The sequence below is a fragment of the Bacillus rossius genome, chromosome 1 (genome assembly GCF_032445375.1).
Source record: "Bacillus rossius redtenbacheri isolate Brsri chromosome 1, Brsri_v3, whole genome shotgun sequence".
Lineage (NCBI taxonomy): Eukaryota > Metazoa > Arthropoda > Insecta > Phasmatodea > Bacillidae > Bacillus > Bacillus rossius.
The window spans coordinates 129,462,588-129,489,391 of record NC_086330.1 but is presented as its reverse complement, the minus strand read 5'-3'; the positions used below and the strand labels follow the sequence as shown (position 1 = coordinate 129,489,391).

At 36.4% G+C, this 26,804-nt stretch overlaps 1 protein-coding gene across 2 annotated transcripts in view; it reads left to right on the top strand.

The window, feature by feature from the left end:
* LOC134546140 (potassium voltage-gated channel protein Shaker) overlaps window positions 1-26,804 on the top strand; it is a 263,221-nt gene that overhangs the window by 218,732 nt on the left and 17,685 nt on the right. For both annotated transcript variants that reach the window (XM_063388693.1, XM_063388692.1), the window contains exons 6-7: window positions 3,053-3,243; window positions 6,039-6,203. In XM_063388693.1, the coding sequence (XP_063244763.1) occupies window positions 3,053-3,243; window positions 6,039-6,196 (349 nt within the window). In that variant the 3' untranslated portion in view covers window positions 6,197-6,203. The remainder of the gene's footprint in view (window positions 1-3,052; window positions 3,244-6,038; window positions 6,204-26,804) is intronic.

Genomic DNA, 26,804 nt, shown 5'->3' with positions numbered 1-26,804 from the left:
TACAAAAATTATTTTGATTTCAATACATCTTTTAAATCGAAATGTCAGATTGAAAAGTGGAGTGTAAAAAAATAGGATAGATTTTGAAGCGTTATAAAATATACATTGGGCTTAGTATATTAGAGTTGCGCATATATGTATGTAGTGTAATAGTTTATGATTGCGCTATTATAAACTTTTTTTGTATGATTGTAGGTCACTAAGAGTTGTTGGTAGGGTCCGTATAGCCATGTAGTTTTCGCGAAAAGACTTCCAGACCAATCGTGTTTCAAAACTTTGTAGCATTGTCTGTGTTTCGTTGTTGGCTGTATTTATTTCAGGTGCATGTCTACTGTCAGCACACCCAGTGCGGAAGCAAACGCGTCCTGAATGGCCCGGCCAAATGGGCTTCTATCGCAGACGGCCGCTAATCACAAGGGAACAATCGCTAGCACAGGCATACCTTATTGCAGTCTAATGAGCGAACATATCATTCTGCGAAAAATGCATGTCTCTGGTAATTGGCAAGTTTCTCGAACGTACGATTCCGGGTGACTCGTCTGCTTTGAGGGCAGATGATGGAAACACTCGTCAACCCATTTGAATCAAATAAAACTAATTTTGAGAACTATTAACACCACTTGTTGACATTTTTTTAAAAAATTTGAGTCAAAATTTCAAAGGGTAGTGCGAAAAAATTACAATGTCGAGGTATATGGCTGATTAATACAACCTGAATTGTGATAAACGACTATTAGAAGAAATAACAGCTGGTTAGGATCCAAACATGCGACCCTCACCGGTGCCTAACGGACCAGATCCTTCAATGAGAGGAAGAAACCTAATATAGCGGACGTCGGAACTTAAGTATTTTTTTAACTTCCCATTTACACGACGCATTCACGTTAAAAACTTGCGATCGTGTCCCAACACAGACTACCCCATTAAAAAAAAATTATGTTATTGTTTCCTGTCGTATGCCACCGTGGGCCATCCTCCCCGATGAAAGAGGTTGAATTACGAAAAGAAAAGAAAAAGGCGCCATTTTTTTCCCTCTCTGTATTGAGGTGGGCCGGCACTCGCACTCTGCTGGATGCTGGGGAGGTCCGAGCTGGCTGTCAGAAGGTCGCCGCTCGAGGTCTGCGCGCTCCGTGTATCCGCGCGGGTGCCGGACCCCCTCCCCTCTCCCCCTTCCCCTGAGGCACGCCGGGACTAGGCCTGCCAGGAACCATCGCTGATTCCGACGTCCGGTTACGGAACTGCGGAGTTTCAACACAATTTTTTTTGTACACACGCCATTGCAGTTTTTCCCTGTTTGTCTTGGGAAAAAAAAATTCAAAAAATAAAAATGAAAACGTAAATTCACAGAGAACAAGCCTAGGTCAGCTGATATGGAACAGATTGGACCCAAATTATGAAAAAGGGACATGTATTATGGACAACAGAATGACGACAGCACAGACAAAGCGCATTCAAACTTCAAACATCAGACAGCACATGAAGGAATTTAGTGATGAATAATTAACGGCACAGGCGAACACAGTGTGCTAATAACGACGTGGCAGTTTCAACAATAACCTGGATAACGCAGCAAACATACTAACACAACGATGTCAATTAACCGGTATTATGGACAACACTATGACAACAGCACCGACACACACAGTAGGTTTCCTATGACGAAACTATTTGCATTATTGAATTTTTTTCCATGGAAAACAGTGCAAAACTGCAATGGCTTATGTTCAAAAAATGTTATTCAATCAAAATTCCCCATTGCATTAATCAATTAAAGAAAGGAACAACAGAGTTTTATGTATTTATTATGAAAACAGATAAACTTAAGGACGTCTCAAAATCAATGTTTCTTACTATAAAATATCGGTCATGTAGCTCTTGAAATGAGCAGGTAAATCCTTCGTATAATACTTTATATAAATATGAATCCTGAAACTTATTTCAACTTATTTATAAAGGTTTGTAAAAAGTTGTCATTTTTAAATTACATAGTGGATGCATTATCTCGTTACTGTCAAGAAGTGGTGTTAATTATTTTGTAGAGTCTAGTACTTCACGTAAATTATTTTTTGCGACCAGAAATTCATTATCAGTTATTTGCGAGTTTTAAAATGTCACTAAGAGCGCGGTTACATAGAACGACGAACTACTTCAGGTACACACGTTTAAGAGAACATATTTAAAAACACGAAAGAGTACGGTTACACGGCAGTTGATATAAGGTGAATTTACGAGAATAGCGCTTAAAACTCTGACTCGTCCATCATGTATAATATTTAGTTTTTCGCTAAATGCACTTTTGTCTAAAGAATTATCAATATAATTAGATTACTAAAGAAATTGTTATACGTTACAAAGTTCCGTAACTTCAGAAAATGAACATCTAGTGATTGGCCCCGACGCAAAGTCAGAAATACGTAATAATGAATATTTGCCTGACGATTAACATGTAGCAGAAAACAATATTGAACTGGGTGTGTACTGGCAAATGTATACGTTATCTTAAAATTTTAATGGAAATATGATTTGCAGAAAATCAATTTTTTTTCAGTTTACACTTCCCCTTACCTAACATGAACGATACAATTCTTACAATACTCACAACTTAATGCCGGTGTGCAAACAAAAATAAAAAATAATTTCATGTATAAATACCAAAATTATAACAGTTAGTAAAAGTAAATACAAACTAACTTCATACGAAATAATTTGAGTAACAGAACGTAAATACCCTAATGTTGAATAATTATAAATATTTGACTTTTAACAGACGACAAAATTTACAAAATTTACAAAATTTCCATAGATAAAACATAATGGCGCGTGAAGCCAAGCCAAATAACAGAAATTGCGAGGAAATGAAATTACGAACTTGGCCGTGATAGGTTGAAAACGTACCTTCGCCGCCCACGAACGCAGAGCAGCTAGCTGTGCCTCGGCGCAGGGACGCGATGTTAGTAGAAGTATCGCGGCGGTTCCAGCTCACCGGGCGACCGCGCCTGCCACAAGGCGCCGAGGCCGCGGCCCCGCAACCCCCACCCCTCGCCTGTTGCAGGCCCGTGGGCGTGTGGGGGAAGATCGTGGGCTCCCTGTGCGCCATCGCCGGCGTGTTGACCATCGCGCTTCCCGTCCCGGTGATCGTCTCCAACTTCAACTACTTCTACCACCGGGAGACGGACCAGGAGGAGATGCAGTCTCAGAACTTCAACCACGTGACGAGCTGCCCCTACCTGCCCGGGACACTGGGTGAGTGCTGCCGCCACACGGATACCATTCAAAACTTCAGTTTTTCTGTAGGACCACTCATTCCCCCCTTTCTGGGTAGTTCTGTGCACTGTCGTCGTAATGACTTGGTGTCAACGAGACGCCATGCTCAATCGATACACACAGGTGCAGTTATGTAAAAATGTAACGACAAGTTCACTTATTTTAAGCAAAACAATTCAAATATGCACAACTGGAATAATGTTGTTAATTGCCAGGCCTGAAAACTGTTTCAAGGATGTTTTGGGTTTTGTGGCAAAAATGTATAAGCTACTATTACAAAAGTATAGACAACTCTGAAGTGCGCATAAAATGAATCGATCTCTCCGTGGAGGTTAGGGTTTTATCCGTTGCCTGAAAACTCGTACTTCATATTTTTTTTTCCTCTTGTTATTGCTGCTACTGTTCATTATCAACCTTAAATAACCCACAACCCCAAAATCACAAAAAAAAAATCTTTCAAACTATTAATGACAATCATACATAAAAGTAGGTTCAGATTTGACGAGTTGTCTGATTTTTACCAGTATGTTCAAAATCTTTTGAAAGAAGTATGTGTGTATCTGTTATTATAATATTGTAAACTTAAAGCATTTTTAAAAACAAATCTTTCAAACGTGTAAACCTTTCAGACAAGTTCCTGACACCTATCATCTGCAGAATGATAACCTTTATGAAAAAGGTAACTTGGCCATTTATTAATCTTTATTAATCTTGCCATTTGGAAAATATATCATTCTCCTTGGGTCACACTTCAGTGCAGTAAAAATATACTTTTTAAGAACGCTTTAATTCGGACACGGTGCAAACTTGCAGAATAACTTAATTTTGCCATCAGATTCAAGAATCAAAACAGTCCCTAGCTATTCAGGTTTATTAAATATACTTATAATGCAATGGAGTTCTATTGAGCATACACACACACACAAGTTCGTTTAAAACAACTTACAGAATACACAATCATGTTATTAAATATAATGGTTCATTTTTTTAACTACCATAAAATTCTTGATCGATATCGAACGGCTGTTATTTAAGACATATCCTACTTAATATTATAAACGCGAAAGTTTGTAAGTTACTCTTTCACGTAAAAACTACTGAATGGATTTGAATGAAATTTGGCCTACAGCTAGCTTATAACCTGTATTAACACATAGACCCCATATTAATATGAAATTCCTACGTCAGGGAATGAAAAAGTGATAATTTCATTTTATAACAGAAAAAAAATCAATTGTCATAGACATACAAATAGTGAGTGAGTGTCATTTATCTATGTCTGACACACGATCATACACATAGTAAGGTCTGGCAAATTAATATTTTTCTCCTTGGTGAGACCAGTCCGCTTAGTGGAGCTCGCAGCGGCTAGCAAAATAAAGGCGCTAATAACAGTTTGGTTCTTAACTTCGTCAATAGATAGAGTTGCCTTGAATTTTAAACGCACCATCGTTTGATGCGTTTGTCATGTCTTTAATTTTCGTTTGTTTGTGCCGTATGCGTTCCTATACCATTCATCCGATTGCGATGAAATTTTGGTGAGTTGTTATGCGCATGCCCATGAAGGTTACTGAGACGGTTTAACTATTTTTCAATAGTTGGAGCACGAATCGTGTCAAAAAGTGTGTTTATTTCATTTTATATAGCGGCACTTCGTCTGTTTTTGTTGTATAAGTGCGCACGCATGACACAATTTATTTAAATATAAAAGAGAGACAGAGATAGAGTGATATATGTATACATAGAGTGAGATAGAGACGGAGAGATAAGTTGAGATAGAGCGAGGTATAGATAATGAAATGGGTTAGATAAAGAGATATAGCTATAGATGCATAGAGCTATATAGACTTATATATAGAAGATATAGAGATAGTGGGAAGTATATATGTAGATATAAAGAGATAAATAGAGATAGAGAGATACATATATGTATTTAGATGTATATAGAGATAATTATATATATAGAGAGATGGATAGATGATTTGTATATGTGGAACTACTTCAAACATATTACAAAACAAAACTGTATGAGGCATTGCAATGCAGGCCGAGCATTAGCTAGATAATGGAATCTTTTCAATATTAGTAATCTCTTATTTTTAAGCTTTTTGCTATATTGCTTTATGAAGTCTAAATTACATACAGACCAGGTAAATAACTATAAACTGGCAGAACAACGTCTGTCGGTATCTGAAAGTGGTATAAATTAATTTTCACACTTGACATTCAAATTAAAAAGACAATTACTAACTACACCCTGTGTTCAGCCCGGGCAACGCCGGGTATTGCAGCTAGTTACCACATACATGTGAAAGCAATATTTTACAGTTGATTTTCCAGTTCGCCCTTGTGTTACACTTTAATTTCAATTGAAACATGTGTTTTGATTTAGAAATACTTTTCTCATAATATTTTTTTTAAAGGACATTTGAGTGTTGGGTTGAAATAACAAAGTCAATAGGGAAGTTACCTGGATTGTTTTACTTCTATAACTACGTGTTTTGCCATAATTTAAATTGGATCCTATTAGTACTATGGTTAGTGGTACATAAATTAGTTCATCAGTTCAATAATTTGTTGGATATCAAAATTTAAGGTGTTCTAAACCTTTAAATAATCGCGTATATTTTTTATAAAGCTATTTACGTACAATCAACTATAGTTATTAATTGAACCTAATCATTGGTAGCAATGTTAAAAGATAGGAGTGATATAATGAAGGAATCCGCCCCGTTTCGGTGCGAGCATGCTGTAGTTCCTCAATGGTGTCGCAGGTCAACACATGAAGAAGAGCTCGTTGTCGGAGTCGTCGTCAGACATCATGGAGCTTGAAGAGGGCATCTTGCTGACCAGGGAAGTCTCCAAGAAGCAGAACTGCAACCCCAAGCACAATAACAACATCAACGCCATGAGCATTGAGACTGATGTCTGACTACTAGGTAGGTCCTTCACTGTTAAAAATGTTCACCTTCCATTTACAAGGAACGCTGGATAAATTATCCAGGGATCTTCGTAAATTCACAGACGCTGAGTAAACTTACTTTGAACATGAATCCAAAATAATGTTCTTCGTATATTAACAAAACATTCCAAAACTGGTTAAGTCTGCAAAAAGAACACTCTTCTTTTGTCCAAGTATGTGTTTATCTTTGTTTGGAACGAAAAATACTACTCGGAAAACGATGTACGGCGTAGTTTTTACGAATATTCAGTTTTTTGAAATTATGAAGATGTCTTCCTTTATTTGAGTTAAATACTTCGTTAAATATTCCGTCAATTTACTGTAACTTCTAACAGTGTATTTTCTCGCCCTTGGGTCATCAAGTTAATCCTTAGACGTATTTTCAAATACGCAATAAACACATGGAACGCAATGGGCGCAACACAAGTTCAATACCAACGTTTTCAAATATCCGTTTATAATTTGTGCAGGACACAAAAACGCAACGCAGGCATTGACTAGCTTTCAACTTCTTGCGTTTCGACTTGCGTTTTTATATTTAAAGTGAAGTGGTGTTCGAAACTCTTAAATTTGGCGAAATGATGTGAATAGAAGGCTACGATTTTATTTCCCACTTATTAAACTATTGCACAGTGTAGCAAGTGATTATTTTAAATCATATATATATATATATATATATATATATTATTAACGAAAAGAAGCCAAAAGAAGTTGTACAGTTTCAACTTGCACCTTACGTGTTTTATAAACCACCGTAGTTTTCTTGCGTTTCTTGCGAAGGTTATAAACCTATTCCAAAGCCCGATACACATGGGTATGTGCACACGTTCGAGGTGAAATAGCGTTGAGTAAACGGCCGACGAGTATGCTAGCTTCCAGTACACGAGGAACTTGTGCGATACGGAGACGGTCCTACTTTCACGACTTTTCTTGTACAAACATGGAAAACATTATTCACAGCAGCATTAGAAAAAATTAAATACACAGTTTTAGTAGAAAATTGGACTTTCCACACAAAATATTAAGCACATAAACTGTGTGTATTGACCACTGTATTTTTTTTCATACAAGTTACAATTGTAAACGGTGTTCATTTGTGTTTACTCGACTAAAGATTGTCTGCACACACTTCACAAACCTGAAAAATATGAAACATGAACAACGTATTTTTTTACGTTCTTTAAAGAAATGATTCATGCTATGGAAATTTTCAATTTTTTTAGACATTCTCCATTTCAGTTTTACGCTGTTTGTAATGGAAAAATTGCAAGAATGAAAAATAATGAACTAAAATGAAAACATAAATTTATAGAGAACAAGCCTAAATAAGCATGGACAAAATTATGAACCTAAACAGGTCGTCTGTGCCTGATGACTGGAACTGATGGCAGTTCCCGAAACATCGCAACTGTTTGGTCGGTGCTTTTATCGTCGTGTTGCCCATAATACCTGTTTATTTTCATCGTTGTGTTGGTATGTTTGCTGCGTTGTGCAGGTTTTTTGTCGTCTGTCTCCATTTACTGTTCTTGTTGAAACTGTCTCGTCGTTATATTTGTCTGTGTTGTTAGTTTTTCATGATAAAAAGTTCTTCTACAGAATTCTTGTGCTGTAAGATATTTAAAGTTTTAATGTTTTCATCTGTTCTTTCAACGTCCATAATACCTGTTTAGTTTCATCGTTGGGTCCATCTGTTTGACATCAGCTTATTTAGACTTGTTCGCTATGAATTTATAATTTCATTTTGATTCCTTATTTTTTCATTACGGATTTTTTTTTCCATGACAAACAGTGCAAAACTGCAATGGCGTATGTCGAAAAAATTGTATTAAATGTATATTTTTGTACTGTGTATCTTATTTCATTCTTCTAGCTTTGATTGTTCCTGAATAAAACTTGTTTTCTAATTTTTAACTAGCAAATCAGTGTTTTGTTGTTTTTTTTCGCGAAATAAAAGCTTATATTTGAACTCCGCCGCTCATAACGCCTCACGTCAACATGGCGGTGCTGTGACGTCACTCAGCGACAGAGCGCGTTCAGCCACGGCAAGGGTGACGAAGAACACTCGGTATCGTGCATAAAGCGCGTATGTACTCAAACTATGTCCCAAAAATATTTAAAGTAATTATTTTCCTGGCATCAGTACTGAACATTTTAGAAGTGTGTGTGTGTGTGTGTGTGGAAATGAAGTTATGATTTTTTTTTGTCACGATCAGGACGTTATGGCTGTAGAACTACTATTTCTATGTGATAATCTTTACCAAACATGGCAGTTACTCACAGTGCTGTTAAATCTTGGGTTGGCCGCGGCGGGAGAAGTGAGTCTCAGGCTGGCCGTTTCTTCGGTGCCACGCTTGGTAAGACGTCACGCTCTTTGGGCGAGGGTCGCGTGTTCGGTGCCAACATAGCCCGGCCCGACTCCACTTAATTATATAGCACCGAGTCGGTGAGTCGGTGTAAATGCGTTCCGGGGCCCGCTGTGACCTTGGCAGTCTTTACACGATCGCGGTGCGTAAAACCATGTGAACCAACAGCAATCACTGTTGCGTGTCTTGGTCTTAGATTGCAGTGTGCATTTCTCTTTCCAATTCACGATGACGGCAATCAGCGTTGTCCTTGTTTCAGCGTTCTGGATTTCCAGATGCACGTAAAGGGCACAACATTTTAAATACAACATTTTATATTTATTGAAAATTTTTAAAAATATCATTTTTAAGAAAAAAATTTGGAATAGGAATTTTGGAAAATAATTGTTTTGTTTTATTTCATCAAGAGCATCATCTGATTATGTTGAATTCTATCTTCTAAGGAAACTTAACAGAGAGACGCCATCTTGGATTCAACCGTTTTCGTCGTCAATTTTTTAAACCGTTTAATATTAAAACTTTTGGCCTTTTTTTGACCTTAAGAATTAATAAATGGAATACCTTGTTATTAATAGTATCCGACTACTACAATAACTTTTTCCTGTAAAATAATAATTGGTGTTTAGAGTTGATATTTGTTTCTTTCATAAAGTACCTATACAAATGTAATAAAAATATCATAATAAAATATGTTATGGTCTTAAAAAAATAAAAAAGTAAAATATTAAAAATGTACTAAAACTTTTGATAGTTTTTGATAGAATACAATATATGAATTTTAATTTCAACAAGCTGAGTAGTATAAATCTGGCAACTGTATGCGCCATTCATTCTGTACTGCATCTAATCATAGGTGGCCTCCGCTTCGAACACATCTGTATAGAATTTGTACCAATCAGAACTTTTTTTTAATCAGACACTGGAAAAAAATACCATGTTAATTATTTCCACTGCATGAGCATAAACGCAGCCTGGTACTCGCTCATGTCAGCTTGCATGGATTTTGGGAATTACGTCAGAGAGACCATACCCCACTTTCTTGTAGCTGACCATTTCTCTTATTCATTGGGCTCTAATTAAATAATACTTTACCGAGCTTTTTTAAGCTGAAAATAATGGAGAGGTTAACGCAAGGATTAAATCAATGATTATTTACGTGTAGTTGAAAGAATAGCTACACAAGATCAAAATTGTTCACTTCGGCAACTGTCCAAAGAAAGGCCAGGTGGTATGTTCAAGTCTTGAAAATTATTAAATACAATATGTACTTCAGGCTGTAGTATATTTCTGAAAATTCTACTATGGTGAGGTAAATACCCTTTAAGTACGCTGGGGGGGGGGGGGGGAGGGAGGGAAGCAATTTACATGGAGTAACGAATGGGCAAGATTCCGCTGAAGATTCTCGCAAGATTGCAATTAGCTTTCCAGCCAGGCTGGCTATCGCGACAGTACCGTCGTGACAGTGACAAGGTACGCGCGATGAAGGGCGTTGCGACAATAACTCTTAAGTGAGTAGTATCATAAATAATTTTGCTTACAATATTTTCGTGCTTTTGCACATGATTATAAATAAATAATTTGTTCATATTAAATTACAATAAAAGTGCTTTATAGTAAACAAGCCTTTTAAAATTTAAATCATGAAATCATATGGTTTATAATTTTGTATTAACCGTTTTCATTCAGCCTTCAGCCTTGAAAAATTTGGGTTTCTGCGGTTTTTGGAAAACCTGATTTATTTATTTAATTTAATATATTATAAAATTTAATATTCTAAAGACTAAGGGTACATACGAACAGTAATTCCAAAACTGTATATCACATTATTTATGCTTTCAGTACATGCTAGAACTGACATTAAAATGTGCCTTAAATTTCATAAAACTAATTAAATAAGGACTTTTTAATGAAACTAAGTGATATGAGCAATCGAATATGGTTATGCTATGAAACGTAAGTATTATAAGCAAAGTAATTAAAGACACGCCCCGCTTGTAGCGAGACTGCGTGGCGGAACGCGCGATGCTTGCAGCGCTGCGGGCGGAGGAGCTGCGAACCTCGCTCAGCGGGGCCGAGAGGACAGTCCCCCTGCCTTCCCCACCCCTCTCCGCACTCTTACTCCTCGCATTGATCTGCGTGCTGGGCGGGAAATTACATTTCGCCCAAGCTATTGTTTCCCTCCGAAACGCACTGTGTGAAATGAGTATAGTAAAAATACATATTAAAATACATAACATTTCCATAGTTATACATACAGATATTCCCTCAAATTTGACTTTTTTTAAATGTTTAACAACTTAGCTCTCGTTATACAGCATTTTGTGGGAGTAATTTCGTGAATGGAACGGAAATGTGTAAACCACGGTGCCATCTGTGGCGTTTATCACGAACCAAAGTTCACAAAGCCAAAGAAAATTTATTAACTTTTTAATTATTTTTTAAATTATTAACTTTTTAATGAATTTTAACATTTTGGATAGTATTTTAGGAAAATCCTTTGTAGAAAATCAGTTCCACAGCCGGGGTTTAGTATTTTACAAGTCATTTTTGTTTTTATTATATATTTCATAATAAAGTTTTAAAATTTCGCTCCAAAAATCATATTCTATAGTCGAAATAGCTGCCCTAACAACGATATCTTGCAGCGGATGCGGAAAATACGTATGATTCGCGTCCATATATGTAGTTTAAAACACAATTTGCATAGATATTTATCACGTTCAACATTAATTTAAAGAATTCTATGTTAAATTGTATGTCCGAGTTTAGTATTATAAGTTAGTTTGCAACATGAGAGCACATTAATTTGCTTATTACCGAGGTTATATGTTATACATCTCTGGCGAGTACTGGAAGACTCGCTCACTTTTTTTTTGTGGGAAGCTCGTCATTACTTTATTGATAGAGTTTTACGTCATTTTCAATCGTGCACTAAGACGTCATGGCAGTTATGGCGTCCAGGATCATGGTGGATTCCGAACCACCTGTTTACCGATTTGGTGCTCGTTGAATTTGAGACACGTCGGAGTGCCTTGGGGTCGAACCCGTCATCTTAGCCACATGAGTGCGACGCCTTAGCGATCACGGCTGCGGATTTCAGTGTGAATAAAGAATAAATGTTACCTAATAAATTACACATTTTTGATGTACATGCTGTACGTGGTCTTTCGCTGCAAGGTTTTTTATTTTACTCATAGTACACGATTGTGTTCCCACGGGTTATCTCAGTGGTTAAAGCTTATTGCTGGTGTGAGCCAACGATCCCGCTGGATTGGAGACATTTTTTTCTGTTTGCGTATTTTTCCTTCCAAGGAATGGTGGGAAAATGGTACAATTACGTTTATTGTTAAGAATATGGGTAGAAAATAGACCAAGTGAAAAAGTTACCTGGCATTTTTGGCGCCTGAGGGCTTGGAATATAAGGTGACTCGTAATTATCCATCCAAATGGAAAAAGCGTTGAATAATGTTCATTGTATTCGTACAAATGGTATCATATGAAATATACAAAATAATGTCAATCCGTTCTTACTTCGTTGGTAGCACCTCTTTTCAATTGGGTCACTTTCCTGAAAACGAAAAAATATATATATATATCATTGCTTCTACAATTAGTGTGGAGGTTTATGAATCATCCATTACTAGTATCAGTACAAGATGATTCATAAATAAAATATTACAAGATATAATCGAAAATATTTTAGTTGTATGATATTTGAGTTAATACACAAGTGCCATCTGGCACAGGTTCCAGGCTACCCACACCCCTTCACCCCTTCTGGACTATCCAGGGGTTGGAGGACCAGCTTCTAGAAGGGTGTGTGCGACCAGATCTTATGGCCACGCCTCTCTCCCCTCCTAAACGCGCTAAGAGTGGCGAAGCAATTTTCTGCGGAAAATACTGCGGGTAAGTTACCTCGAGTCTTACTCGTCGCGATCCCGTGAATATTCGGGATGTTTTTTTTCCCTTCAAGAACTAGAAGTTCCTCCCTCGCGCTTCGGTGAAAAGTTGGAACGTCCCCGACTACGCTGCGCCCTTTGGAGCGCACGAGCATGCGGGTTTGTGGGGGGGAGGGGGGAGGGACTCGAGGCCGCGACCCGTCACGTGGGATGAAAGCGCCTCGCCAGACCAATTAGGTGCTCGTGTGTGGAAACCCCCTTTGAAGGCCGGGAGAAGGGGGGGTAAAAGTCTTTCCCGCGACGCCTGGCAAGAAGGGTGCTCTTTTTTCCCACCTCGAGAGGTGCAGAAGGGGGGGGGGGGGGGGGAACTGGTTGAAGTGGAGGAAGCTCCCGTGTTATATTGATCCCCCTTCCCGCACTATACTTGCACTTCCCGCGTCTCTCCTTCCTCCCCTGTTGCGAAATATCCGCAAGGTGCCTGCAGAGGGTGGCCACGTCTGCATGACTTCACGGTAGCCGCATCTCTTGGCCTGCGCCATGTAGGTCGGACGCATTGTGGGAACAGTTTTGAAAGATTGATATTTTATGACAGTGGCTGTGATTAACGACGGAGATTCTAATTCACTCTCTCTAACCGTCATCAGACATGGTCAAACACCATTCCCGCGTTTTTTGATGTGTAAACACCTCAGCTCTCGGAATACGTCATTTGGTAGGATTAATTTTTTTGAATGGAACGGAAGTCGAATGGAACGGATATGTGCAACCACGGTGCCGCCATCTGTGGCTGATAGCGCAAACCAAAGTTCACAAAGACAAAGGGAAACGTTATATCTATGACTTTTAATGAATTTTAACAAGATGGCAGTATTTAATTATAATTCCGCGTCTAAAATCAGTTCAAGAGCAAGGGTTTAGTATTCAAGTCTTTTTCACTTGTATCGGAGCCGTTTCATTATATAGTTAAACCTTTCGCTCTGCAAATTAAATGATTCTATAGTCGACGTAGCTGCTCTGGCAGCGAATTCTAGTGGCGAATGCGTTAACTATGGATAATTCGCGTCAATAAATGTAATTGAAAAAATTTTTTTCGTATATTTATTTGTTGGTTCGGCATTATTTAAAAATATTCTCCTGTAAATATCGTGTCCGAGTTTCGCATTAAAAGTTTATTTGCCAACATGAGAAAATGAGAATATTCTCGTTATCGAGGTTGAGTGTTTTCACTTCACTCGAGCCATTCGCCCGTGCGACTGTCGTGTCAAGTCTCGACCAAGAGCGAGCGCTAGCGAGGGCGCAGTCAGGGAGGCTCTGAGGCCACATTTTACTTTCAATAATAATGCAACTCATTAACCTGCTTTAAATGACTCAAGTATGTCCTAATTTTTGGCTATTGACTGTGCAAAATGAGCAGGAGCAAGACTGGACTAGTTTCCACCCGGGGAAAAAAACTCATCTTGGCCCTTACTATTTCATTATTTTTTTTAAATAATTAATAAACTGCAGTCTTGTCTGCAGAAAGTTACAAGTCGATTGAAAAATAAGTTGGCGAAGTGTGGACGGCAAAGCTTGAAGAAAGCTGGCAATAAAAGAGGAATTTTAGATAAACGTTTTTGGCCCAGTTTTATCTTTTGCGCACTGAAAGAACAGTTTTGTGGTTATCAAAAAAATTTTGTTGGCAACCTCTAAATATTTTTATGAATAAAGATATCACAAAAGTTTTAGTGGTGCCAACAAATTTTTTGTGTCATTAAGTGTTTAGTGGTAACGAAAAAGTGACGTTATTGGTAGGTAGAAAATGTATTTTGCCGGAACAAATAACCAATGTAGTAGTGTTAGCCTAACTAATTTTTTAGTGACTACAAAGTGGGTTTGCTGTGACTACAAAAATGGGTTTCAGTCAAAACAAATATTATTTAGCAGTTACTACGAAAGTGGTTTGCAGCCATTACAAAATTGGTTTTGCAGCCATTGCAAAAGTGGTTTGCAGGCACTACAAAAGTTATTTTTTAGCCATTACATACTAGTCCTTTTGCAGCTACTACAAAAGTTTTTTTGTAGCCATATACAGTGGATTTGCAGCCGTTACGAAAGCGGACAAATGGGTGCTACAAAAGTTAGTTGTAGCAGCTTCAGAAGTTGTCACTAAAGTTAAAAAGAAGTTTTGCGGCTACAACAAAAATTTCTACAATCTTTTTTGACAGATGTACAAATCAAGTAAACAGGTCTGACAGTAGGCCTACATACGGTAAATTATTACACAAAAAGCATTCAAGTAAACCATCCAAAGCAGGGCTTTCAAAGTGCTTAAATTATTATCAAAAGTCGATAACAGGACTTACTACCACTTAGTCGTTTGTGGCCTTGGCATGTTTGCTGTAAGAAATAACCAGCAAACTAAAATACAAGTATTACACAACTAGAGAACTGATTATAAATTGTGAATTGAATTGAAACGTCCTAAACAACATTGTTGTTTAACTGAAGAAATATTTTTATGGTTAGATGCGTTAAGTAGCTTACGTGACGCATCATAATATCACACAAAAATAAAATACGTTTCACGTATATAACAAGTGATAGCCATAATGCGACACGTAAATATGAAACATCGTAATCACGGCATACCTACGTCTCCCTATTAAACAATGTATTAGGCCCTATGTTTAGAGAACCTCAAATATCTCGTTTAGGCCTAAGCACCTAATGAAATGTAGATCTACAAACTATAAGTTCTTGCGTGTTTATAAATTTATCTTAACTATTTCACTTACCTTCGAATAATGGGATTATGTTCCCCATTCCCAATTTTTAGTAAAACCTCTTTCGTAAACTCATCCATGGCGACGGCAACACCACACAAACGAAACAATATGGCGTCGTCACGGGTCAGTGTTTCCTATGACCTCTGAATCTTTCTGTCCAGCTTGGCACGCGCATGCGCAGATGATTTTGTTCCTTGGTTTTATTGTTACCGCAAAAAGTTTTTTTGGGGACTAGCTGCAGTACCCGGCTTTGCCCGGACTGAACACCGGGTGGTATATTGTCCGCGGGTTACAGCACAATGGATAGCGATATGTCCAGTGTGGTGGACATTAAGTAATGACACATAATTACTGTTTGTGTATCTGTGACCTATGGTTTTCTGTTTACCCATGGCGATCGGTTAAAAGGTTTAGAAGTTGATGCGCTACAGCGCCATCTAGCGGCGAGTTACAAAAAAAATGGTTAGCATAAAAACCTTCTCCATGATAAAAACACTTCGATGTGTCAACTTTCATGGCGATCGGTCAAATGGTGATAGAGTTTATCGACGTCATACATGCCAACATCCAATTATATATATTCTTATATTTAGAAATTTTGGGGCTTTCACTTTTGCGGAAAGTGGATGTTTAGGACCTCGAATGGTTTGGAACACTCCATCTCGAAAGAATAGATATTTGAAATTCCTGAAATTGTCGAAATTTTGGGGCTTTGTTCCCAGAGGGGGGCGAGGGGTTCGAGGACCCTGAATGGCTCGAAAACACTTAAAATCGAACGAGATAGATTTTTAAAATTTTTCAAACTTTCGAAATTTTGGGGCTTTAAGCACCGGGGGGGGGGGGGTGGTGATGTTGAGGACCCCGAATGGCTCGGAAACACTCCAAATCGAAAGAGATATAAAGGAATTTAAGAATGTAGGCATTTACTGAATACTCCTATCTACCATAATAACAATATTGACAAATAGAAAGCTTATTACCTACCTATGAATAATTATCTAAATAAATTAATAAATAACTGTATGTTTAAGAATTTACGTACATATATAATATTAAACTTCAAACTATACACACCAAAAAAAACCTAAGGATGTTTGTGAAACTATTTTTTATTTGTCATAATGTTTAAAACATTTGTAGGATTTGTTTATATGTAAAACTGTGGTGGCAATATTCCGCTTATCCAAAGGAGTATAGAAATTAATAGAGATATCACTCCCTGTACACACCACAAATCTTTGAATTAAGTAAAAAAAAAAAAAAAAAGTCCAAAATGAAACAAAAAGTATAAATAACAACTAATTTGACAAAACAATTTATACAACTGGAATGACAATGTTAACATCCGCCTGAAATTTAATAGAAGTAGGTAGGTAACAATATATATATAAGAAATTAAATGAAATTAAAACATACATAAATAAAATTATCTCACACTCAACCAAACATAATGTTTAATCCTTACTAATATTATAAATGCGAAAGTAACTCTGTCTGTCTGTCTGTTTGTTACCTTTTCCCGGCTGAACGGCTGAACAGATCGTAATGAAATTTGGCAAGGAGATAGATTATATCCTGGGGATGGACATAGGCTATCTTTTGTCCAAAAAAATAATTTTTAAACGTGTTAAAAAATATATATCTTAATATTATGTAATGTGTGTCATAGATACACAAACTGTTAGTGTCATTCCTCTAAGTCTGCCGAGCAATAGCTTTCAAGCATTACGTTACGTTTTGCTATTGTAAGGAACTAAGTAGAGAGTAAGAAAAAAATAAAGATGTTGACAGTTTGTAGTGTCGCCATATTTGTTTCAATTTTCAATACCGTTTTTTAAATTGCAGAAAAATATCATGTTTCATACACATAAATAGTGAGTGTATGTCATTTCTCTATGTCCATGAGGTCTCGCCGCGTCAATTTTCTCCTTGGGGCGAACCCGTCCGCTTAGTTAAATAAACAGCTTTTATCGTTGAATTATTTCATAATTTATTTCATGAAAATCTGCTCTCATAAGAAAGCTAGTTTTATAAACATTCAATAGGTGTCTCTCTCTCTCTGAAGATCAATCTATGAATCGTTACAAATTTATTTCCTTTATTTTTTAAGTTTGATTTGATACAATATGATTTCACTAAAAATCAATTTCTACCCCTTCCTATTTTCATTTCTACATTACGAAGTTTCACTTCTTCCGCGCGGAGGGACTCCACGCAATAATTTTGCATGCAATTAAAAACTATTTTTTAATGATGCCAAAGAAGTATAATTTCTCATGCGCGTACCTAAGTACGCGCACCCATTTTTTTATTTAATTTCTTCCATATATATTTTTTCTCCCTACCTAGGGCACTCATAATTCTTTTAAATTTCACGTGTATGTTTTCAATGTCATTCGAGTTGTACAATTTTTTTTGTCAAATTGGTCATTATTTATACTTTGTTTTATTTTGGAAACATACGTATTTTAGGTATTATGACAAATAAAAAAAATTAGTTTCACTAAAATTCTTAGGTTTTTATTGTGTTGATAGTTTCAAGTTTAATATTATGTAGGTACATAAATTCTTAAACTTAAAAATTTCTTCGAAATTTATTCATAGGTTGGTAGGGCCTACTAATATTTTCTTTTTGTCAATATTGTTATTTTTTTTACAGTACCTACTTATTTGCAAGGAGTTTGGTTTAGTGTTTATAATTTATCTGCTGAGCGTCAAGAGTCTTAGGGCTGCTGAGACCGAAGACCAGAAATATTTATCAATTATGCAATATATTGTTGAAAAATTTGAATTTTACTATTTCAGGAAAGTTGATTTTTTTATTAATAAGAATAGTTACGTGTAATTGCCATCTTACTTTATTTGGTCTGAAAACTGCAACTTCCATTTTCCAGAGGTACATGGATAAAACTTTGGCAGGATTAAAATGGGTCATGTCTAGTTTATCTCGATGACATCCTTGTGGTAGGAAATTCATTTAACCAGCATTTGGCCAGACTTGAATTAGTTTTCAAAAGAATGCAAGATGCAAATCTTACTTTGAAACCTTCTAAGTGTACCTTTGGTTATTTTGAAACTGAGGTTCTAGGACATGTAGTTAACAGCGAAGGTATTAAGCCCCACCCTGGAAAGATTTGTGCTGTTAGGGATTTTCCCCAACCTAAGGACCAACGGGGGTTTGGAGTTTCTTAGGACTTGCTTCGTTTTATCGTAAATTCATTCCAAATTTTTCCCAAGTTGCGAAGCCTTTGTCCTCTTTATTAAAGAAAAATGAGAAATTTATCTGGGGAGTAGAACAGGAAAAAGCATTCTTAACTTTGAAAGACAAATTAACCACAGCGCCTGTTTTGGCCCAATTCCAGGAAAAATTACCCATTGAAGTACACACTGATGCCAGTACAGTGGGCATCAGTATGTTTGTATGTTTCCAAAATGAAACAAAGTATAAATAATGACCAATTTGACAAAAAAAAATTGTACAACTCGAATGACATTGAAAACATACACGTGAAATTTAAAAGAATTATGAGTGCCCTAGGTAGGGAGAAAAAATTTATATAGATGAAATTAAATTTAAAAAATGGGTGCGCGTATATTAGGTACGCGCATGAGAAATTATACTTCTTTGGCATCATTAAAAAATAGTTTTTAATTGCTTGCAAAAATATTGCGTGGAGTCCCTCCGCGCGGAAGAAGTGAAACTTCGTAATGTGGAAATGAAAATAGGAAGGGGTAGAAATTGATTTTTAGTGAAATCATATTGTATCAAATCAAACTTAAAAAATAAAGGAAATAAATTTGTAACGATTCATAGATTGATCTTCAGAGAGAGAGAGACACCTATTGAATGTTTATAAAACTAGCTTTCTTATGAGAGCAGATTTTCATGGAAGAAATCATGAAATCATTCAACGATAAAAGCTGTTTATTTAACTAAGCGGACGGGTTCGCCCCAAGGAGAAAATTGACGCGGCGAGACCTCGTGGACATAGAGAAATGACATACACTCACTATTTATGTGTATGAAACATGATATTTTTCTGCAATTTAAAAAACGGTATTGAAAATTGAAACAAATATGGCGACACTACAAACTGTCAACATCTTTATTTTTTTCTTACTCTCTACTTAGTTCCTTACAATAGCAAAACGTAACGTAATGCTTGAAAGCTATTGCTCGGCAGACATAGAGGAATGACACTAACAGTTTGTGTATCTATGACACACATTACATAAAATTAAGATATATATTTTTAACACGTTTAAAATTTATTTTTTTAGACAAAAGATAGCCTATGTCCATCCCCAGGATATAATCTATCTCCTTGCCAAATTTCATTACGATTTGTTCAGCCGTTCAGCCGGGAAAAGGTACCTAACAAACAGACAGACAGACAGACAGAGTTACTTTCGCATTTATAATATTAGTAAGGATATATTAGTAAGGATGACATGAAAATTAATGCGTACTATTGGTGTTAGCAAATGTTTGGTTGTAGCTAGTAAATGTATATCCAACAAACAAATACTTTAAACTCTACCAACTGACTTTAGTACTTGTAAACCTATGCGTTAGTGAGAACCACAAAATGTTTTTTAGCGACTAATAAATTTCACTTCAAGAAGCATCAACCAAATAGTTTTTGTAGCCACTAACAAATCATTTCTTTCAGTGTAAGGTTAATTTTCGTTACGCTTTCTACAACAATTAGATCATTTTATAGGTCCGACACTCTTTGCTGGTAATGGTGCTTTAGGTAGGCTCGAATAGTGTGGAAACTCTGTTAATCGAGACGCTATTTTACCTTTTATGCCCTATAACTAGGGATCGGCCTGTCGAAAACTCAAACTCTCGAAAACCATTGAAATATAGTATTTGAAAGATTTGCAATACGAGTAAAAGTATTGTACGAAAAATATTGGAAAAAATTAAGTAAATATAGAAATTCAACACTTCTAACTCTAAAGTCTACTAGGTCTGCGTTTCTTTATCTTCATTCCGGCCCTATTTCCGTTCCCTTAGATATTGTGTTTTTATGTGTAATTATGTAAATAAAATTACAAAATATAACGATACGGGAAACTAATATCGTAAAATAAATATACTATTTAAATAGTTATATGTTTGAACACCTAGAGTACTAGATTCAGATTTTATAATCCGAGATTTTGGTTCGAGAAAAAATACATCTGACCCATCACTACTTATAACCTTATGTCATTTTAATAAATAACTTTGCTGCTGCTCTGTGATCCGACTCCGTCAAAACAACACACAGTCCGTTTTTCCTCCATTGAGTAATATCGTAATTTTTATTTTCGAAATAAAATAGAGAATATTTATCAAAAACTTTAATTTGTCGGATTCTTGACAAAGAGATTTGATGTCACTACAACATATTCATTTTGGGGTACTTTTGTTATTCGTTTACAGCAATTTCTTTGTAATTAGTTTTTAGTATAGCCTGAGTTCAATAATTTATTACAAGCGGTTACGGTTATTTCTAAGCCGAAGGTAAACGCAGATAGGTAATTCTTCATCACCATATAACTCACGGTCTAAAGTGAATATTAAGGAAGGAACATGCTTCCGAAAATCGGGATTGCAAATAGTTTAAAATAAACTAAAACTATAAGAATAAAAACATAAACTTTATGAATAGTTTTTACTTGCTCTGATAAAGCATCTTGGTGAGTATATCATCTTTCATTAAGAGCACAGAATTAGGTAGGGCATACATTATTTTGTTCATAAAAAAAAACAGCATGATTCAATATTGACATTTGAGGGTTGCTATTATATGACGCCGTTAAAAAAAAAATTATTTACATTTCCCATGTTGAACCTCACTCTTCATCTCGAAAATTCTGTACTTAACGTACATAGCCAACCTCTCTGTAAGAAGAGATTCGTTATCGCACATGGTTTGTACGTGCGTGGAGTTAAAACAAAATGCGGTCCCAGCTATAAGCACAGTCTGTCACGGCGCCTGCCACCAAGAAAATGGAAAAATTTTTGACGTGACAACGTCTAATAAATCGATGAACGCCGGCTGCACGCACGAAAAAGTGTCCCACTACGGATGTCCCACTACGGATGTGTTCTATTTGCTCATTGTACGCATGCGTGGCATCTCTCTTCATGCTCATTGTAGGGCCTACGCATGCGTGGCATCTCTCTTCCACTCGATTGGACTTTTCAATCATATTTTCGTCGTTTGAATTATTAATATTATGTAATTTAACGATCGCCCACCGATTTTCAGCACAATCGGTACAGTTATTTAAAAATAATGTTGAAAATTCAAATACGTTTTGAACCAACAATGGTGTTTTACAGTTACACATAATAATTCAAATTACAACCGGGATCTTTAGCACAATGTTTTAAAAAATATTGTAACACATTATAAATAAGTTTGGTGTATTTAGGATGCGTTTTTGTTATAAAATGGAGTTATAAAAACGAAATAATATTATTCCCCTACCGTGAACAAAATTTTTATAAATCTATATATAACATCTGAAACTGTTAATTATCAAATACGGCTTCGTGGCTGAGCGATCAGCGGCGCATTTTTCTAATAGTAAGGTTGTCGGTTGGAATCTCGGCAGGTACGGAATTTTTTTTTGTACTTGTAAAAATAAATACGGCGCACGTAACATTTCAAAAGTAATAAATATATTTGAATAATGAATGCAAATAAAAGTAAATTTATTAATTAAATTGTACATTTCATTTCACTCCTTTGTATCCATACAAAATAGTGATAATTCAATAAAAGTGATTCAATTTTATTCATAAAAGTATGCAGAGGTAGATTTTATCATACAAAAGATAGAAAATTAAAAAAAAAAATCTTCCTCAAAGAATATAATATTTTTAATGCCTAACTGGTTTGGTTGCAAAAACCTATTACGGCTCAGTCTCAGGCCGAATATGAAATTTCCTTTTCTTCTGGATCAATCATTTCATCAACGTTTTGTTATGACGTTGTCACGTTAAACTATCGTCCGTAAACCGACTTTACAGACAACCAATTTTTTAGAATAAAAAATCATTTCATTTAGTATTTAGTATTTTATGTCGAAAATAACTTTGTATATTATGTAATTATAATTGCACCATCAATGAATAAATCATATGTTTGTTTACCCTTTAAAATTTTACTTGTGATAGCTTCATTATTTAAATGGAAATTCTAAAAAGTTAATATAGATAATATTAAAGAGTTGGAGTAACCAGAATGTGTGATTTATTATGTTTCATTAAATTTTTATGTGTATCATCTTAGCTCTTGGTATACGGCATTTTGTAGGAGTAGTTTCGTGAATGGGACGGAAGTGTAACCACGGTGCTGCCATCTGTGGCAGATGGTGCGAATCAAAGTTCACAAAGCCAAAGGGAAACTTTATAATATTAACTGTTTAGTGAATATTATAAAATGGGCAGTGTTTTAATAAAATTCCTTGTCAAAAATAAGGACCAAAACTTGGGATTATTATCTTTTTAAGTCTGTTTTAATTTTTATCGGAGCCGTTTCATTATTTTTTTTTAAATTTCACTCTGCAAATCGAATGATTCGATAGCTGACGTAGCTGCTCCGGTAGCGGATTCTAGCGGCGGGTGCGAAAACTACTGTGATGCGCTTCAATAAATGTAGTTAAAAATACAATTTTCTTATAGTTATCACTTTCGGCATTATTTGAAAAAATTATACGTTAAATTTCATGTCCGAGTTTCGTATTATAAGTGTATTTGCAACATTATCCATTATTAATTTTCACGATACCGAGGCGAGTACTAAAGGACTCGCTCACTTATTTTTTCAAGATGTATTGCTGGAAAAAAGAAACAATATAGAAAAAATTTTACATACAAGAAAATTTCATTTAGGCTATGGTATTTATTATTAAATAGTATAAAACAAAGTCACTATCCACTATCTTCTAAACTACACGATGTATTTTTGATGTGGTTTTGTCCATCATTTAGATAATTTATTCAGCAGGGTTGTGTGTAAAATACATTCATTATCAATTTTAATATAGTAGATAAATTTCGATGTTTTGTAATCAAGTCTTAAAATTATGCTTTGAGGGCGCTTACATGGCTTACACTGACTTAATACATGACTGATAGGCCTACATCATATTAATGTACTATAGATTTGTAGGCCTTAAATATGCACATACAAAATTCCGCAATAGCATATTTCCATTTTTTAATGATGACTCCCAGTAACCATTTTTAACTTTCAAAATTCGTCCAAAAATAATGAGAAAAATTTGTCGAGATTGTTTACAAAGATATTCTTTAGTTATAGGCTGTATGTGTTAGTACGTATATAATTTTTTTTTAAACACTGTACACTCACGAGAAATATCCTTATAAGTAGTTACTTATTGAACCTAAATAACGCCACATTATTAGAACTCATCCGTGCGAAGCCGGGCCGATCTGCTAGTTTCAGAATAAGCAATAGGGTTCTATCATTTTACACGAGAATATTCTATAAATAACCACAACCCCGTTCTGTTGCGATATTGAAATATGTGGCTTAAAAACGGCATCCGTATCGCAGATCACAAAATCACGCATTGATGGCGTGCTGGCGCTGAAAGCACGTGCGATTATAAGGCGGCAGCACATAATTGGAGGCACGCCTGTTCCGCGGGTCGTTACCACAACGCCGAAATACCATAACGCCGAATGTCAAAATTGACTACAACGCCGACAGCTAGAAAACTGCTGTGTACCACAACGCCGAAATAACAACTGAATGAATTTGTGTGTGTTTCTTAAATGTACCTTAACGCCGAAATACCACAATCAAACCTAACCTTACCTAACCTAACCTAACCTAGCGTAATATAACCTAACCTAACTTAACCTAGCCTATCCTAGCCTAGCCTAACCTAACCTAGTCTAACCTAACCTAGTCTAACCTAACCTAACCTTTGTGGCAGTCCTGCAATGACATTTTTCAGCGTTAGTGTATTTCGGCGTTGTGGTAATTCGGCGTTGTGGTACACAGCAGTTTTCTAGCTGTCGACGTTGTGGTGCGTCCCCGCGTAGTAACACACAGTCGAGGCTATCCAAGAAAGAATCGTGGCCGTAGCTAGCGGCGAGTTCGTCACCCCGTAGCGGCGCGGCGTCCAAGGGTCCCACGCCTGTCATTTCATTTCCGACGCACCTGTCATGTCAAATGTTTGTCACTAAACTGTATAGTCATATTCATTATACAACGTAATTAATACTTTTAACATATACTTAAGTCAGGGACGTGGCCAGGGGGAAGATCAGCGGGGTCTGGACCACTCCCAGGATTTAAAAGGGGGTCAAATAAACAGGCGAAGAGAGAAAATAAAAATTAAAGCTACTTATCTACATAAGGTTACAAGGCATTTATTTTGGAAGCAATATTGTAAATTTTAGTGTGCTACAATACGTATTAGGCTACCTTCCAATTATAGCCCGGCATGTCTTTAACTTCACATGTGTTTTTCTTGTATTAAATAGCATATATATATATATATATATATATATATATATAACTCGTTTTAATGAAATCATCGAACAGTTTACTTAAAATAAAGTATTTAAAGCAATAAAATAAAAAAACTAAAAATAAAATTTTCAGTTTTATTTACTCAAGCAAAATCATTACTTAAATTTATACATGTAAAAGTTGGAGTTCAAAAAGTCTTCTATTCCTTAAGATTTTAATGTGCTAATCATATTTCTTTTGAAATTCATTGTGAAGAAAATTTAATCATCAATATATATAATGGTTATACATGCTGGACCCCTTCGATCACAAAATCCTAGCTACGGCCCTGCTCAATTAAATTAGCAAAACCATCGTCGACATTTAAGTTCCTTAACTTAACAATGATATTCCTTACCCCTCCGGGAGGGGAGGGGTAAAATCGTTCTCCAAAATATTCAGTCCCTGCAGAGTAGATGGCCCAGGGCCCCGCAAACTATGACGCCGACTGGTCTTGCACCTCACGTTCTTTCAGGCAGATTGTTTCCAGCCTGCTTCTTGTCAGGCTTCGTTCCAATCTACAGATTTTGTAATCGATATGGTTGCGTGGTTGGGTTTCATAAGCAAAAAAAAAATGTTATGAATTATGTAAAATATTATTTCTTATTTCTCATCTAATGAAAGTCACACAATTACATTTGTACATAAATTATAGTGCTTTATGTATGTTTTAACGTTATAATTGAATACGTGTGCGTCGTTGGCTTATTTTGAGCTCACAAATTAGGTGTGGTGTTTAACATATACGATAACGTTTGAGAAATAGCGAGACATTTTTTAAATAAACTCTGAATATCTTGAAATGTGTTATTAACCTCGTCGTAATGGTGCCGCGAGTGATAAGCAAATAACTGATGAATGCATTTCAATTGGAGTCTACCGATCACCAAAAAAAAAAATACGAATCGACAAATAGTTACTTATACGGCCCCGTAGTCGGGGCTTGTAGGAAGCAAGTAAGATTTAAAAAACAGGAAAATTTTCCATCCGCCTGGGCGACTTAAGGCCCCCGCCTACCTGGGCACACACGCGGTGCGCAGAGCTTCAGGAAAACCAACGTGATTTCAAAACTACTCAAGATATCCGAGTAGGGTCTGTTTACGAAAAGCATTAAAGAATTCGCTGAGGACCGAAAAGTACTTTTGATTTCGGATTAAGTTTTTAAAGTCATTTTTAGAATAGTTAAAATGGCTAAAAACACTTGTTTTCAGAGTAATTTTTAGGCTTAAGACAACCGGTACAGATTATTGGAAGCACTTAAGAGACTTACATTACACCTTTACCTACATTTCTATGCCATATATTACGATCAGCGCTCAAATTTCACAGTCGTCCTATGAACGACGACAAGACTGCGCGCCAGTTCAAAGCTTTGCGCTAGAAGCACCAGCGAGCGTCGCGCTTATCATCCCGCCTCACTAACACACATACACCCAGACTAGACGGGCCCCTTAACGAACCTCGTATCTTTCCTCCCTCTCCGTATTTTATTTATTCCTCGTACGCCCCTCGAGGCGACGCGTGTGTTGCCTTCCACCCGCTCGGAGCGCTCAATACGCCCTCCGCTCTCGCGGCAGCGCTCCTAGCGGCGCCCGCCGGAACTGTGGACATGGTAACGATCTCGGACGCGCCCGCTGGGAGCAGCACCTCCGCCACACTCGTCCCCCTTCCCCCCTCCTCTTCCCACCTCCATCGTGTGACTGCATCTCCCCCTTGACCATGCCGCAGGGCCACCGAGAAACTTATCTCATCTGCAACGTTTCAAACCCTATAACCTAAAAAAAAAACTAAATACATTAAACGTTACTGTATTCATGACTGTAAACGAAACTGCATTTCTTGTAAGGTTTCCCAAGCAGTTTACAGACAATTGACTTGTCAACTTCGACGTATACAGCTAAACCTAAACATTAAAAAAAAAAACTCGGAACTCCTGTGGAGTCCTGAAAACCCGTAAATATTATCAGAGAGAAAAATACATATACAGAATGAGTAAGTCC